Raw genomic sequence first — 17,378 nt, 5'->3', positions numbered from 1 at the left:
TGGATTGCTTAGGTACTAAAGGTATGACAGACAGGAGTCTAAAAACAGGGTTATTTATTTTTCTTTGTCACTTTTACCGTCCTGAACCAAGGTTTCCTTTACCCTGACAGTCCACCTTCCCTTCCTCCTGACAACATATGAAGTAAAGGCACTATCTAGTCCCAACATTTTTTCCATATAATTAACTTACACCTTCCTTAAGCTGTTTTTCCTTTATTTAAAGGCCCTGAAAGGTAAGCAGTGAGACTGAGAAGAGGCTTAAGCCCACTGAGGCAGTGACACGGTGTACTTTCTAACCATGCTGTTAATGGTAGCCCTGATGCGATTCTGGCTTCAAGCAACCTAGCGTTCATGGGAAAAGCTGAGGTCGCGTTACTAGGTGAAGTCAAATTGCTCAGGCTGACTGAGGCTGGCTGAGGTTCTTCAAATGGGGCATAAAGGTATACAGTAGAGAGGTTCTGAACTATAATGAAACTTCATTCAGTGCTATTACAATGAGAAATTTGGCACTTGGATCCAATTTTGTATCTTAGCCTTTCAAAATGGGTTATAAATACTCCATACTGTATTGTGGCACCCTGCACGCAGCACCGAAAAGGCAGCCTTCTCCGTATACATCACCAAAGTTGGTTACGAGAGGAAGGTTCCGCTGAAACCCATGCAAAGTTTTGGGCAACAAACTATAATCTAGACTCTGAAAAAAGTACTTGGGACTAACTACAGTTTTCTGCCTTATTAGGAAGGAAGCACAACAGCGCTCTTCCTTGAAGATGAGACACTGATTCAGTACTGCGGAGAAATTAGGTTGTATGCATAAGCCATTGTCTAATGCTCACAGCATTTAGCTGCTCACTAGCAACCTCCCATCCCAAACCAGCTCAACATGGATCTACACAGCTTTCAGTCTTGTGGGGTGCAGAAACGTTTACATTGCTCTGAGTGAAGTTTCGACTGGTCAAACTGCTGGCATATTACAATATTGAGTTTGCCATGTTCTTGGAAATTCTGCACTTCTTTGTACAATAAAATATCATATCAAACATACTATGGCTTTCTAATATTTTCAATTTGACATACTGATTTTTGCAAACATATTCTTATTTGTAGCTAGTTTCTGACCTTGAAACGGCTCAAAAGGTCGTATCGGGTAAACAGCTCATACATCATAAATTTCAGACTGTGCTCTCCACTCGCTTCATTTAGGGCAAATACATCAAAAGACCATTTATCAACATCCTGTAGATGAGGGGAAAAGGAAAAGAACATAAAGTTTCCATGTGCTTCAGTAGATTTCCAGCTTTTAGGTTTTCTTTCGCTTGTTTTGTTTGTTTATCGTCAAAGTCTCTCAAACTCTTACTGCAAGTAATACATTTATGACTATTTCAATAGAAATGATGAAAATAGTTGTGCTAGTTAGGAAGAAAATACTTGCAACTTCAGCTATGCAACTTTGTACGTGTAGAATCTAAGGCCTTAATCTTTAAAACTAAACTTTCTGTGCACAAAGTTTCTACAGAACCTGGTGGAGCTAAGGTGAATACTCGGCCTTTAAACAGGCTATCATGCAATCTCATTAACCCTATAGCTGTATAAAGATTTATGAATAATGCAGTAGCGTTTGGCTTTTAGGGCAAAAGGCCCTCTTTCTCAAGAAATGTTGGTTTTTATTACATACCCTAGCTAGAGGAATTTTACTACCATAAGAGATTGTCTTCAGGTGAACTATAACGATGCCTTAAATTTACAGCAAATACAGTACTTGTTCCATAAGCTTCAGCTTCTTCTGCTAGCTCTATCCCAATACTACTTCTCCTTTTTCTTTCCTAAAAAGGAAACAAACGCTGCTCTCTGAGACACTGACTACTACACCACTGGGAGCTGATAAAACCATGACTCTCACATTTTTATAAAAAAATTCTATACAAGTTTTATTCTATTACTCTAACAATATCTACATGGAATCATAACTAAACAGTGAAACAATAAACAGAATCAGATGCTAGTTGTGAATTTTTAACCACTGCAGTTCTCCGTTGTGCATGTTTAGTTTTGTACTATTAAATATGACTAGGGTGTGTTCAGAAGAAAAATACACTCATTTCATTCTAAAAGTCACTAAATATTAGCACATATACATTCAAATTCCACAATGATTAAATTTATTTCACCTTAAACGTTACTATCACTTCTGCTGGGTAAGCCAAACCAACCATGTTAGAAGTTCTTCGGTACATCCTAGAAGAATGAATAAAATATTAAGTAATAGCATTCCTTTAAAAATTATTGGAAAATTTTCTCTTATTTTAATTCATCTTTCATAGCTTGTGAAATAATACTAAGCTATTTAAGATCTGATCCCAGACATGACCTAAGTCTTCTTATGAACTTCATGAGAAAAGCCCTTCTACTGGTGTGTTTTTTTTTTTCCCTAATGTAACTGCAGTATTTGGAACATTTTCTTGTAGAAGTTTCCAAACTATAAAGTTTGCCCTCAGAATTTACCAAAATCTAGAAGATTTCATTCAAATGTAGTGGAGAGAAACTGCAGAAATTGAAATCTAAATCCTGTCTCAAAGATTTGCCTCAGGTTCATCCCACCGCTAAAGACATCTTCAGCACAGACACTGCAGTTAAATGTACTGCTTGCTATATAAAAAACCACAGCTCTCACCTTTCTACAAAAATTCCAGCCTGTACAGCATGTACAATGCTTCGGAATTTGGGCTTTTCTTCAGGTCTCCTCTTCACCATTCCCATTTTCCTTGTGAATGTAGACGCTAACCAGTCCCGCACTTCCAGTGGGACTGAATCCGACTGGATGTCAGAGAGTTCATCCTCAGTGTCCAAAAGCCTTCTACAAAAAAAAAAAAAGAAAAAAAGAAAAAAGTAGAAGATAATTGAGAAGATGGCAGACTTGAGTGTGGACAGCTAACAAAATTTAATTTGAATAAAGGCAGGGATAGTCTGTAGAACAGACGTAGCGTATCACTAAATGTTTTCTCTGATAGATATATGAGGCTTCCAGAAAGCTAGGCACGATGGACATCTGCCCTTTCTCACCCTTCTCACATTCCAGAAGCTAAAAAATACTCAAACGTGAGATATTTAAGCAAAGGCAAATGAGCGAGTTCTCCACAAAGTTGTCACAGCTTTAGAGGATTGAAGTGTAATCAATGAGTTAGAAAATCCTGAGGAAAGATCAAAAGCTTAGTGACTGACATGATTGTCTATAGGAAGAGGGGTTGCCACTGTCACTAAGAACACCAGTGGTTCATCTGGTCTGTCTTCCAAGACAGTATGAAAAATGCTTTGACACTTATATACAAAGTAAACAATATTATATAAAAAAATTATATAAAAATGTTCAAATGAGTATGTTTCAATGAATACCCCTCACACATGTGCAGCAAATTATTCTACTGCAATAATAGTATTAACGAGAATGAATTCTTTCTGTTTAGAGTTCTCTAAGTGCTATTGAAGGAAGGGTAATAAAATCATAACAGTAAAGATATTATACAAGATAGAATTACTACTCCAGCTTTCAAAGTTCTTAATTGTTCAAAAAGACAGAAAAGTTAAGTGTACTTTTTGAAAAATACAAAAAACACTAAAAAGAAACGTCAACTAAATTGCATTGGAGATCAGTTTATTTAGAAGAAACATGTAACTAAATATTCGCTGCATTTCTAAAAGCCTACCAAATGTAGGCATACAATTTATTTCCAACTATTACTTGTCCATATCACTCAATCTACTGAGGTTTTCCTAGAACCAAATCTCTTACGTATTCAGATAAGAAACTTTCCTTCATGTAATTATGCAAGAAACCCCAGAGCTAGGATGAACTAAACATGCATAAAGCCTCTGTTTTAAATATTTTAATAAGTGGTACAACTTAATTGCAGACATTATTTAATTACATAGATCTATCTCCCTAGTGAGGTTGTTCCAAAACTGCTTTAACTGGACACAAAACAATGATGGATGAAGAGTATTTTTTGTGTGTGATTCGCTTATTAGGCAATCTGGTTGTCAAGTGGAAATCTTGGGTTTCTTCTCCTGAGTGAACAGGAGTACTGGGAAATATATTTGGTGGGAATTGGGTTAACAGCATTTGCAGATGGGTGTACGAGAGAGAAAAAATTATCTTCCCCTTCCATTTTCATGTTGTCATTTCTGCTGTCTTTTCTGTTTCCTCCTAGCATAACTTTGTGAATTCTTCCCACTACTTGTGCAATCTCTCATATTTATTCATCACCTCTTTCACACCGTTGTCTTTCTTTGCTTCTCTTCTTCACTATTTCCAAAACCTTGCCTAATCCGGGTCTTCTCTGGCATATAGATAGAAGAAGTGAGTAGAAACATGGATGATGAAAAAAGCCTGAATACTTTATAGTGCAAAGGAATCCCCATGTGAATTTAATACTATCTGCGAGATTACAGGAAGATGCCTAGCAGGAAGCCTGATGTCAGTGTTGCCATTCAAATTATTTGTGAATAGTTATTAAAGTATATCTGTGCCCTCAGTTTCAGCAGCTCATCTGGATGGCAGGATATTTTGTGAGATTTGTCAAATCAAGTTTAAAAAAAAAAATAAAAAGTCCATAAAACGCCTCTAACAACTACACTGTTTCCTGAAAGAACAGCAGGGATGTTTCTATTTTTTAGGGACATAAAATTATCAGAATACTAAGGCTCTTTAATGCAGAGTGCTCGAGAAGAAGAACAGATATGAATTACAAAATTTTTCTGGCAGTGGGACATAGGCCAAAAGTCAGTAATTTACTTTGGAGCAGCACGATTTGTGTAGAGGCAAGGATTTTGGCAAATACCTTGCAAAGTTGAACTAAGGCTGAGACTAGCCATAGATCAAAGGCCATAAATTGATATTATTCCCTAAATTGAAAACCACGCTATACTTCACTTAAATCCCTACTAGTCTAACATTGTTATAAAACATCCTTGGGGAGATCAGTATGTTTATATTTCTGAAGAATATTTGGCACTTGATGTAATTGTTGTATAATCAAGAATAAACCTTATAAACCCTCAAACATAGTTTTATAACTGTTCAAACTGTTACTCAAAGTGAGATGAAATTATTCCAGTGACAGAAGAACCATGGGCATTAGGCCGTCTCCGAGCACGCACCAGGGACTGTCCACATCACCCACGCAGCATGAAGAAGAAATTCTGTATCAGTTGCTACAGCCTGATGCAGATCTGCATTTGGGACCAGGTTTTGAGCTTTGCAGGTACAAGCACAGTAATTTGAATACAATGCCTTAGGATACAGAGTCACTACACTTTTCTTGAGCTTTAATGCAGGACGGCATGTGAGCGGGACAATAGTCACTGAGATTTTAGAGCAGGAGTTTGTTGAGGTCAACGGGAAGTTCATTTAGGAGGAGCAGAATGACTGGGGAAAGAGGGCTTCTGGTAAACGACAGCATGCCAGGAGCGAGCAAGGTTTGCATCCCAGTTTTTAAACAAAAAAAGCAGTTTCCCCCAAAGTGAAAACAGCTCAAGGGAGGTTTGAACGTGTGAAGCTGACTGAGTGTACTGCTGACTGCTACTATCGGTTAGCACCAAAGCTGTGTAAGAAACTGGATAATGATGAAGTGTTCTTACAGAATGAGGGGGGAGGAGACTGTAGGAACCCAAACTTCAGCGAGCTGCTAGAGGATGAATTAAGCCTAGCAAGACATACTGCATTTTCTCTAATTTTTTCAATCGTTCATCTCTAAAGAAGGAAGACTATTCAGTCTGTATATGATAGTTAAAGGAATCTCTTTTTTGAAGACAGAACAAGGAAAACAGAATTTTAGAAAGGTGTTTATTTAACCAAATTCTTTGTTCAGGTTCCTGCTCAGAGCTTCACACTACAGGATTTTTCATAAGAGCACTCCTTTCCAATAGCCAAATAACGTGTCTGTGAGAGAGAGAGTTTAAGTGTCTCTGGTTCCTACTCAAATAACCAGGAAAGCAGTTGTAACATAGAATTACACTTTAAGCATGATCCTTTGCAACTATAAGCTGTTACAGATCCCTTGGATCAGGACCTTCAACATATAACCTTCATAACTTCTCATAAAGAATTAGTTTCTCTCAGAAGCCTAACTGAAAGAACATTCAAGGAGAAAAAATGAGGGCTAGTCATTCTTCTAGTGACTGTTTTACACCCTTTCCTAACCTTTTGGAGAAAGAGGATTCCTATTAGGGGCACTTACTCATGGTATATGCACTGTTAGAAATGGCCTTTGAATAAATTCACTGAGGACTGCCATTATTCAGTAATTACAGTGACAGGGTTAATATACAGATCTAAACAGCTGAGTAGTTAGACAGATCTATAATTTGATAGTAATTTTATTTAGGAAGGGAAATAAACTAGGCTATATATTGCACTACAAAAGCTATGCTTAATTGCTGCAAATTTTCACAAAAAAGTAAGATATTATCACCTGTTATTTCATGATGTTACTTTTGGATACTTTATTTATCTACTTATACCTAGTTTAAAAATCTTTCAATTATATTTCTGTTTCTATGCATGTGCGTGTATGTATTATATATACAAATCCTCCGTATTCAGTGAAATACCTCTATCTGCTTGTTCACCTTTTATTAACAATTATGAAAATACTTCTGTAAAATAATCTAGAGAAAATGAATTTTTATCCTGAGGCATAAAAACATGGAATTGTTTTTAATCAATAATTTTACTTATTATTTATAAAATGCACATATATATATGCACATTTACCAAATGTAACACAAAGAATTCTTCAGCAGCAATATTATCAAAACAGGTATACATTAACCAGAACTACTAACTGTACTTACAATATAGTAGCTGAAATTTTCCTTTTCACCCTATGGGAATCAGTTTTTGATTTTGATGGGCCACTGTCTGTCTTGACGGCAATCTTGTCCTTTTTATCTTGAACCATTTTTTTGTTGCAACCCCTACTCTGTGGATGTAAATCACTATATTAACTCCATCAAGGAAAGTGCAGACCTTCTTTCCTTACATGCATGTCCCTCTTCCCGTTACGCCTGTTGCTCAGAACTCAGCAGAAACAGCAGCTGCACATGCATTATGAGGTCACACTGGTGATATCACCGACCATGGTGAAGTATTCACGGCTTTCAACAAATTCTACAATACAATACTTACTGCAATTATTGGAAAAAAAAAATGACCAGAAGTTTAATTTTTTTTAATTTTTTTATTCCTGGGGAACTACATTACTAGAATTTTAATTTACACCTACTTAGAATTGACAACTTTTTTATGCTTCAGTAAAATCAGTCAGAAGTCACTGCTGTTTGTTTTTTGTCTAGTGCAAGTTATTATTGCCCAGATAAACGGTGAGTATGTTTATAAGTTCTGCACATGGATCAGCAGAAAATACTGTTATTGAGATATGCTGAACTTGCTACTTTATGAATCTCAGGTGAATTATTATTATAGGTGATTATTCAGGAAGCCTTTGAATTAAAACAAGGTAGAAAGTTCAAATAATATCAGAAGACAGGGTCAAAACAAAAACAACCAAACTTAAACCGTGGAACTTGTTGCCAAATGTTGCATATTTTTTTTTGCAGCATTTTGCATTATAAAAGTTTACATAGGATCAAAAATGCCATTGGATAAATTCATGAAGAAAGTTACAAGTGACCAGAGCCGTCAAACACAAGGACAGAACTTCTGGCTTAGAAAATATTCAGAGGGGAGCAACTGCAAAATCCGTAGCCTCATCGTCAAAAACAACCACACTGAAGAAAATGGCCAGCATTTACTTTCTATTTTAAAGCCACATAGTTGTTCTCTCAAGTCAGCCTTAGAATAAAACTGTACCAAGACAAATCCCTTCAACTGGGATGCCTGAACTTCCACATCCTAGTGGAGTTAAATAAATGTTACTATACCCAGGCACATTATTTGCTGCTAGCAAACAAGCAAAATGGTCCAGCACGATGTGCCACAGAAACAACCTTTTTCCCCCCAACGTAACATCAGAATTTCAGGGTTACATACGCTTATTCTGCCCATATATCCCTAGCCTATTAAATAGACGCAGTATGCGTGGGCAGGAGAAGGGGAGGCCAGGGTTACGTCATTCTATCCCTTCTGTGACTGCAACTCCCATTGACTGTACTGGGAATACGTAAGATATGGCCCAGGGCACTTCAGCTTAGCAAGCAATTAATATTGTAGTCAAAGTAACTGATAACCTGATCTTCTTGTCATAGCACCAAGAATAACCCTTCAAAATGCCAGTTGTAAAAGTTTCTAGCTCTCTTCTCTTTTAAATTAGAATTTTAAATATAGTAATGGACTTGGCAGAAGCACATTTCTTTTCCTTTAGGAATATATCAGAAGTACTATGGAGGACAGGAAAGAAAAGAAAAGAAAATGAAAAAAATTAAAATTAGGTAACAGTTAAGGGGGGAAAAAAAACCTTCAGGACTGATCAGTCACGCTTCCTAACAGAGAGAGTGAAAGATTTTAAAGAACGTAACACCATGAGTTATGGGGGTCAGAGAAGGTTAGGGGAAGCAGATAGCAGCTCTTTACCTATTTGGTCAATTAAGCTAATAATCAGCCCCTTAGGAATGAATTGATTATAGTCCTTTTCTAGGTCTAGAATGCAGAAGGTTAAGAATTTATAGTCCAAATGGCCAATTTACATTTTTATCTTCTATTTGTGTTTTACTGTCTCACTATCTTCCTAAATGAGCACATGGATCAATATATTCAATCCACATTCACATCTTCTGTAGTCCACTACAATTTCCATTTATTTCCACTGAAAGATTCTCTCGACTTCCACTGAAAATAAATTGCAAAAATGACTGAGGTGCTTTTTTTACTATATACAAGTCTTTCTAAGGGAAATAACAAATTCACCAACCTATTGTACTCTTAAAACTTAGCAAAATACATTCTCAGAAGAAAATGACATAGAGTCTAGATGAAATGACAGTGGGTAAGTAATGGAACAAGGGACACCATTACTGAAAACATATCTGGTTATCTACTGCTTTTCAACCACCTTTTCTATTCAGAAATACAGAGCTATGTACCAAAGACCCTTAACAATCTTAGATCTAGGTCAGTGTACGTATGATTAACAATTGCCATTTTTCAGAAGTATAGCTGTGAATTATGTAATTTTTTTTATTAAACTGTTTTAATGTGGTATTCTGGAAGCTCTACAGGATAGGGACTATCCCAGGGCCTGACTCAAATAAGTTATTACCAATAACCTTTAGACAGAAAAATGCACTAACTTCTGAAAATGGATGCAGGCCATGTATTAAGCATCCTAATTGAACTAATCTGCAAAATTTTAGTTAGAATTTAATACATTTTCAGGAATTTTTATTTTTTATTTTTAAATCCCTCATGATGTTGTAATCTTCCCTCTCAGAAAAACCTTCGCCTTATTACAAAAGATTTAAGACATACTTTAAGCTTTTTTAAGGGTGAGACATAATGAATTCATTTTAACACAACAAGTTTTTTCTTAATAGCAGCTTTCACAGAAGTATCATTTGTGGATTTCCTAAATGGATGAACTGAATGATTTTTCTTTGAAGGATACATTTATTGTTGACAAAGCAGCTTCAGTCAAAGCACAATTAGCCATGTGCTGGATACGGAGGACAGCAATACACACTCATAGCAAACTTGACTGATCTTGAGTATTTAAGATTGTGATTTAACTTCAAGCTTAAATAACTGTTACTTCTGATCTCTCCTCCATTAAGTCACCTCAAAGAGGAATCATACAGTCCACATTTTTGGCAAATAAATACCAAATTGAGCATCCCTTTCTACTTGCATAAACTTTACACAGATTACTTATTTGGATATTCCTAGATTAGAAAAAAAAAAAGTTATTTTGGAATGGAAAATTTGTCTAGTTCCTCCAAAATAAATTACATCACTGACTGAATGCCCCACTACTTTGTGAAAAAAAAAATACACATTTTCCTTCACGTATAAAGGAATGAATACATCTGTCTTCAGGTGGAAAGACTGGGAATGCATGCTTTTAAGAATTTGAATGAATGTCTATATCTCTTTGAAGAAATACATTTTCACTCTGTCAGTTTTTGTACCTGCAAAGAGATTTGCTGGTGTAAACATCTCTACTGATGCCCTCTGAATGGATAATAGTGCCTGAATTAGCACATCTGCTCCCATAACCAGAGCTCTGCAATCAGTGAGACCGCATGATTCACAAAGTCAACTAGATTTTGTATTCTGCATGCTGAAAGGGAACTGAATGCAAACGGCCCTGTGACGTCAAGCAACACGCTCCTGCTGTGAGACACGAAGCAACAGCAGCTCCGCACTGATTTAGTGGTAGCTTAGAACCTTGAAACATATATACTGAAATTTAGCTTGTGCAAATGAAATAAAATAAAAAATGTAAAAGATGGAGCCCTCACTGTATCTCATTCTCATTTAAAACACAGAGATGCTAAACCTATCCTGATGGCCGTAAGACAGCAAAAGCAGGTACGAGGTCCAAACATAAGTATTTCAGTTAATTATTTTTGGAGCTATTAGTTATTACTCTCAGTTGGACCAGCTGCCACCGGCTCAGATGCTGTTACAGTACGGGGAATCTGGAGAACACCGGGGAACTCTGATCACACTGCTTTTCCCCATTCACAGATGTAACCAAAATTTTGTATTCAACGCTGCTACTGATCATTCCTCCCCTTGTGGAAACGGGATATTTTATTTTAGTTGCTGGGCTGCTGCTTTGCTACAACACCGAATCCTGGCGAGCACCAGGACCTAGTTAAACATCTTCTGACTTCCTTTTTCCTGAGACCAAGATACACATGTGCATGCTGCTGTCACAAATAGTGCTGCGGTGTGCTGATGTCTGGTGAGACGAAATGAGGCAACTCTATCTTTTGCGAGTGACATGATTGCAGTATCCCTTTTGTCTTCAGTTAGAAGATATGCTTGTCCCTGCTTTAAATCTGAAGGCAGCAGAAATACTTAGTGCACTACTGGAGTGGTGCACTGGAAATTCAGTATGGCCCAAGGTGATTATTATAACAGCAGTCACAAAGTTTGGGTTTAATGACCTTTTTCCACTAATGTTACATTTAGTAGAATGTATATACATTTTAATCAGCACTTTTTCCTCAAGAAGGACTGTGTTTAACATTGTAATACCACTGAAATACCTTCAGTATTTCCAGAGCTCTCATGCAAACAAATGACATATATTGTTAGAACACCACTTAGCCTTAATGAGTTTTCCTTTCTGCTTCAAGAACGTAACAATAACTTGCATTTGCTATTTTCTCTTGCTGAATAAAAGACACTCAAAGCAATTGCTAGTTACAGACAGGGGATTTACTTCATACATTACTAAAACAAAGCCTCTCCTAAGTCAAAAGTTCTCAACAGGTTGAAGCCTTATAAAAAGGTATTATACAGTCTAAAACAAAGTAAAAAACACGTCTAGAATTGAAACTGCACAGTTATTTTTAGATAAGACATGTATAACTTCCTGATATCAAGTAACATCCTGAAATCAAGGCTATTTTCTAAAAAATTAAAGCTTATTAAAAATGTAAAATGAGATCATAATTGGAATAAAACACTCTGATTTTATCCAGAGCAATTTAAAAATGTTCTCCATTGAAAGTTTATTTTTTTATTTTATTTTGGATTATTTCCTTTTTTCAAATCTTGAAATTTCCATTTGGATTTCTTTAGCTATATTTCCTCCTCTCTTGGGATGAAGAAAGAGCCGTGTTTGCTCCAGCCAGAACAGCTGTAGTCACAGCACGAGCAGGGCTGCGTTTATTTCCCCTTTGACCTTAAAGATCATTCTCCCACTACCTTGGCCCAGGTGTCAGGTAACGACAGAGAAAAATCTGCAAGATTTGTTGGCATTATTTGTAACACCTATTGACAAAGCTTGAACTTTTTCCACAGAGGAGATCTGCTGAGAGGTCAGAATTGCAAAAGTTTTCTGCATATTTGCAGCAGACAACAAACCTCTGCTTCAGCTACCAAAGCATCCGTATTCTTTCAAGGAAGTGTTTAATGCAGCTTACATTTATTCAGTATTGACAGATGCAGCAGTCCTAAAAAGCACCTTTTAATGAAGCTAATTAAGTAATGCAGGAAATTTTAAATGGGAAAAAATGATTACGCTTATAGGAAAGCAGCTCTTCCACACGTCTAATTTCTCTATGCTTTCTGCCTTTTCATCAGCTGAGAACCTGACAAGGGCATCCTGCGAAAACTTTATTATTTTTTTTTTTTAATATGGAATATTGTCAATCACTGTCTCATAACAATTTTTCTCAGTTTCATAAGCCTGTCTCTACTGTCCAGCTAGTTTCTGAGGAGTCTACTTTCAGCACTCCATAAATAAAGCCTGTTTTATTAATTCTCTGCCTTCTCCTCAACTCAACTGAATATATTTTTGGAAATAGCAAATACAGATATGAGAATGTTTATAGTCATATATAGTTTTTACAAAATATTATCTTATTTTCAGATAAAAAGCTATACTGTAGATCAACAGAGGACCAGAGGGAAGGAAAATAATAGAACTGAGAAAGGTGCTTTTACTCTGTAACAGAGTTTGAATTCTATAGCCTATTTCCAGTATGATCGTTGAACTGTGTAAAAGATTCAAGGGGCTGTCAGTTTATATATGTATATAAACACATACAATTTATAGAAAGATACAGGCTTTTCGGTCAATTCAAAGTTACAATAGACACAAAAACTTGGATATCTCCATGTGTTTTACTTTACGAAGCTGGAACTGATAATTGAAAAAAGCTCAGACTTACAAAAAGCAAGGTGGTTTTGCTGGACTAGTGCTTGAGATTTCTTTTCTAAAGTAGTACAAAAGGTTCTCCAGAACTGTGGAAAAGGCCAAGTTCTCCCCTGATCCTTGGCTACGCTATTGAACACACCCTGTGAGAAAACTCACACTTAGCTCTATTTACTGACCTTAGTTTTAAACGATTTCTTTTCAGTAAAAAATCAGATTGTTCTGCAAAAAAATTAGATGCAATCAATAAATAATATGAAATATTGCTGTGCATCAAGTCAGAGAAGAGTAAAACCTTTATTTACATATTTTCAAAAAATTCTAATTAAATATTTGGATAGTCTCCACTATGAAGTCATACTGCCCCTACGACCTGCGGGCTCTGAAAAACTTCCAAACCACTGTAAAATTATATATGTTTATTTTCGTTTGGGCAGCTACATAATCCATTATGTCCTATGAGGGCAATTAAGATTTGCTTACACTAACAATGATGCACCTGTTGCTGCCATAGACTATGCATTTTCTGGTATACCAGTTTTCCCTGCATATGAATTTTCTGTTTCCTTGTCTTAATGCTCCTACACAGAGCCCATAAGACTGGATTCCTCATTATATTTCACAGAGGTCTCATTTTAGAAACTAAATCTCACATTATTTTCACAGTCGTGGTGCTACTACTCACAAAGAGCTATGAATAAGCCATACAGCCACAGTGTTTGGGAGGTGTATGGAAGGAATATTCACCAGTGTTTTATGTCCTTGTCCACAGCTGTAAGTCCCTTTCGATTAAAAATCCCACGATTCTTAATGCAAAATAATGCAAAATACATACTCAAGCACTGATCACTGTCGGTGATACAGCATTCTGTAAGACAGGCCAGAGAGGACCAAGATTTTCCAAAGCTTCCTGAGAACGTGAGTGGTGTCAACAAGATTTACATCTAGACCCATCACTGGAAACTGAGATTTTCTGGCTTCTATTTTGGTAACACAAGCCCAAAGTCAAGTTTGTTGATCATACCCTTATGTCAGTTTCCCTAAGGAACTGTATCAATTTAACTACACATATGACAAACTAACGTACACCCGCTCATCAACCGTTGTTTCAACATAGAAAACAAGCCAGTCAACCAAACTGAAGTAAATATATACACACTGGCATTTAGGCTGAATTAACTAAGAGTTTATAATATTTTATTTAAGTGTATGCAGTTTTATCACAAGCCCAGGTCCCTTGCAACTCACACAACACCACCTTAGTCTCAGGGTTCTTTTCTGTTTTCCCCCTCCTCAGCTAAGCTTAATCTAGCCAAGTTTGTGATCATCTTTGTAACAGAAAAAATATATGAGAGCCCTCTGAAGTCCCTGAGAAACAAACCGCTTTTCAAGCTACGTATTTAACTGGGGATCACTAGGGACGCTTCTGAAAGTGTCCCCAGGAACTGTGTTGTGGTTGACAGGCTGCTCAGGAAGGTCCTGTCTGTTACCCCTGCTCAGTAACCTTTTACGGACCTGGACTTGTGCTAAACAGAAGAGCAAGACACCAGTATAACTGATTCTGCCAGCCCAGTCTGTAATACAACCTGCGACAAAGGCGACAAAGGGACCAGCTTCACTTGCTGTTGATTTCCTTCTTCTGTCTGCAGACAGGCAAGTTTTCTACTGCCCAGTGGCAGACACATCAAATTACAGACTGGCAAACGCTTGGTGTGCGACTCGTACGCATCAAAGGAAACGAAACAGGAAAACATTACAGCAGTGCTTTAAGCACTGTATCAAATACGTGGATTATCAACGAGAGCGGGAGAGGGAGTGATCCATGAAATAATTATTAAAGTGTTAGACTTAAATTTAATACAGAACCAAGACTAGACCTATACTGCATATTCAAACAATACTGAAGACATTTTGGCAGACATTTTTAGAAGAACGTTCTGCATAGAGAGAAAACTTTAAAGGCCACCACAGTGAAATGAAAATCACAACTAGTTAGTTAACTTCAATGATAGTACGTATCTTAAAATTCTTTCAAGAGCCACATATTCAGAACTTGTAATTTCAGTGAAGTCAACCCACATCAGAAATAATTGCCAGCAATACTTCCAGTAACAATAAACATAAATAAGTCATAAACAAAACATCAAACAACACAAATCACAATTTTTCATGAATTTCTGGATTTAAGGGCCAGATTATAATGCTCTGACTCATCTCCATGAGCACTTAACTCCAAAACAACTCATTTTGTTCAGCAGCACAGTTCTCAGCATGATCATGAGCATGCGGCCTTTAGGCGGGGGTGGAAAAACCTTTCAGAAAATTCTTATGACTTTATACTGTGCACGTTTGACCATAGAGGAAGACAAGAACTAAGCACGCTCTCCAGACGGCCGTTACATTTGACCTTTAGAATCTTTTTGCTTTAATCTTGTCACTAAGAGACCTAAAAGCCACATATTAGTCTCCTAATTTGTGGAGATCTGCAGCTAACGTTAGTTAGAGTTGCATGCAAAGATCAAGCTGCTGAAACGCGACTCCCAAACGTCCTTTCCTCCCCCTCGCCCCCGACTTACCTGGTTTCATCAATATAAACTGCCTCCAGCACAGATGCTGCATATTCAATGTTCTTTTTTAAGTCCGCCACATTAATGTCACCCTTCTCCAGCTGCTTTACCAAGCATCTCAGTCTATGAAAAAGAAAATAAAAATATCAGTGCACTGCTTGTATCAAATTTTAGTAACTGCATTTTCTATTTGAAATGTTGGAAGCAATACACTAGCCACAGTAGAGGCAAGAGACCTTCATGGCATCTCTTGTCCTTTTTTTAAAAAAAAATCTTTCTAGAACACACATAACCGCTGTAAAAGTGTACAGCTGCTCATAGTTAAATCTGTGGTACGTATTAACAAAAGGCATACGCATTTCAGTAAACCAGAGAGGACTCAATAACTACCATTCAAATTATTTTATATTTATTTGTCATACTACTATGATGTCTGACTCTAATTTTGATTAAATAATTTTAAAAAAATTGCAAGATGTCTTAATATAATTGTTCTGTGCTTGTTCTGTTCTATTCTGTTACATTCACGTTCATGTCTTTAATTTTTATTTATGCCTCCAGTACATTTTTGGCTGCAGAAGTTATATTCTTCGTTAGCATAACTAACATGGAGCTCCATTGCTTCTGTGCTTGCAGAAAACTCAACATTATATCAGATGAAAGGTGGTGCCTACGGCATTTGAAAAATCCAAATATTTTCCCAAACGTGCTTTTACTTTGAGAACATTCTTTTACGTTACAAACATGGATACACCCAAAAGAGATTTTATAATGCATCAACTGAAGTCTCTGTAGTAATAAACTTATACAGACAAACTATCTGAACACCAGATTGTTCTTCCTAAACTCTTTGATGAGAGAAACACTTCTGACTCTGCTTTACTTAACCATATAGAGCACTCACGGTGTTGTAGTGAAATGAAAATCTTATCAGTAACTGCATAGGTTTATGACTTCTTGGATGCTTAAAGAAGTAGTGGAATTTTCTTCCTTCTGTGTTATATCTCCAAATTGAAATGAAACAGTTTTCTATCATATAAAACAAAGATTTTTTCATTGAAGATACTACATCATTACCATAATTTTCCTGAAATAATCTTTTTCATACTTATAAAATACGGGAAGAAATGTGTGAAACAAGTATTCGATTAAAAAGTGGATTGAAATTGGGACTCAGCACTAGCTGATTTTACTTTCAGATAAAATCATATTTACGACACATGAAAAAGCAATTACATATATAAAAATATATAAAATACAAAACCAGAGATAATTAAAAATAAATAAAATTTTAATATATCGTCAATCTTATGTCCATTTACTAGTATTTACTGGTTATACACAATGTTTGATTGGACCCTCTTAAAAATATATGGAAAGAATATGGTGGTATTTCAAACAAATCTCTCATAAGCTTGCAAAGCACTGTTTCACCATAAAAATACCTTCCTGTTTTCACTGTATATTTATTTCCCCTAAGCATAATTATGTCCAAGTCTGCAGGGACAATTTTAACAGATTGTTAAAAGACCAGCCTCTTCAGTTCTCCAAAGTCTTAATTCAATTCAAATTAGCAAAGGACATAACAAAAATAAGACTCTTACTAACCTTAATTACTTGGTACTTTACTCAGGGAATTCATTATCAATGAAATAAGAAATTGTTAGTTAAAAAATTGTTTCAGAGAAGTGACGTGGGTGGACGAAACACTGTGGGAGTGCATCTCCTACAAAGAAACAACCCAATGCATGGGGAAGATATTCCCACTACACAGTTTACACCATTTCAGAAGTACCTCTAGACTGAAGAGGCTAATTCGCCAAATGTACACTTATTTTGTAGTATCCAGCACAGGGACTGTAACTCCCCCGAGATGTCTGTTCCTCACTAATTCTTTCTTTCTCTCTCTCTCTCACACAACACACACGCTCTTCCTCCTGAATACCAATGCCAAAAAGCCTAGATGAGA

The 17,378-nt window shown here is 36.4% G+C and overlaps 1 protein-coding gene across 5 annotated transcripts in view; it reads right to left on the bottom strand.

The window, feature by feature from the left end:
- Positions 1 to 17,378, bottom strand: part of PDE1A (phosphodiesterase 1A) — a 190,286-nt gene that overhangs the window by 42,563 nt on the left and 130,345 nt on the right. For all 5 annotated transcript variants that reach the window (XM_009676321.2, XM_009676323.2, XM_009676324.2 and 2 more), the window contains 4 exons: positions 15,419 to 15,532; positions 2,672 to 2,854; positions 2,169 to 2,235; positions 1,120 to 1,236 (listed from right to left, as the gene is read on the bottom strand). In XM_009676321.2, the coding sequence (XP_009674616.2) occupies positions 1,120 to 1,236; positions 2,169 to 2,235; positions 2,672 to 2,854; positions 15,419 to 15,532 (481 nt within the window). The remainder of the gene's footprint in view (positions 1 to 1,119; positions 1,237 to 2,168; positions 2,236 to 2,671; positions 2,855 to 15,418; positions 15,533 to 17,378) is intronic.

This window comes from Struthio camelus, chromosome 6 (assembly GCF_040807025.1).
Source record: "Struthio camelus isolate bStrCam1 chromosome 6, bStrCam1.hap1, whole genome shotgun sequence".
In the NCBI taxonomy this organism is placed as follows: Eukaryota; Metazoa; Chordata; class Aves; order Struthioniformes; family Struthionidae; genus Struthio; species Struthio camelus.
Note: the sequence above shows the minus strand (reverse complement) of the source record. Positions and strands in the feature narration are given on the sequence as shown.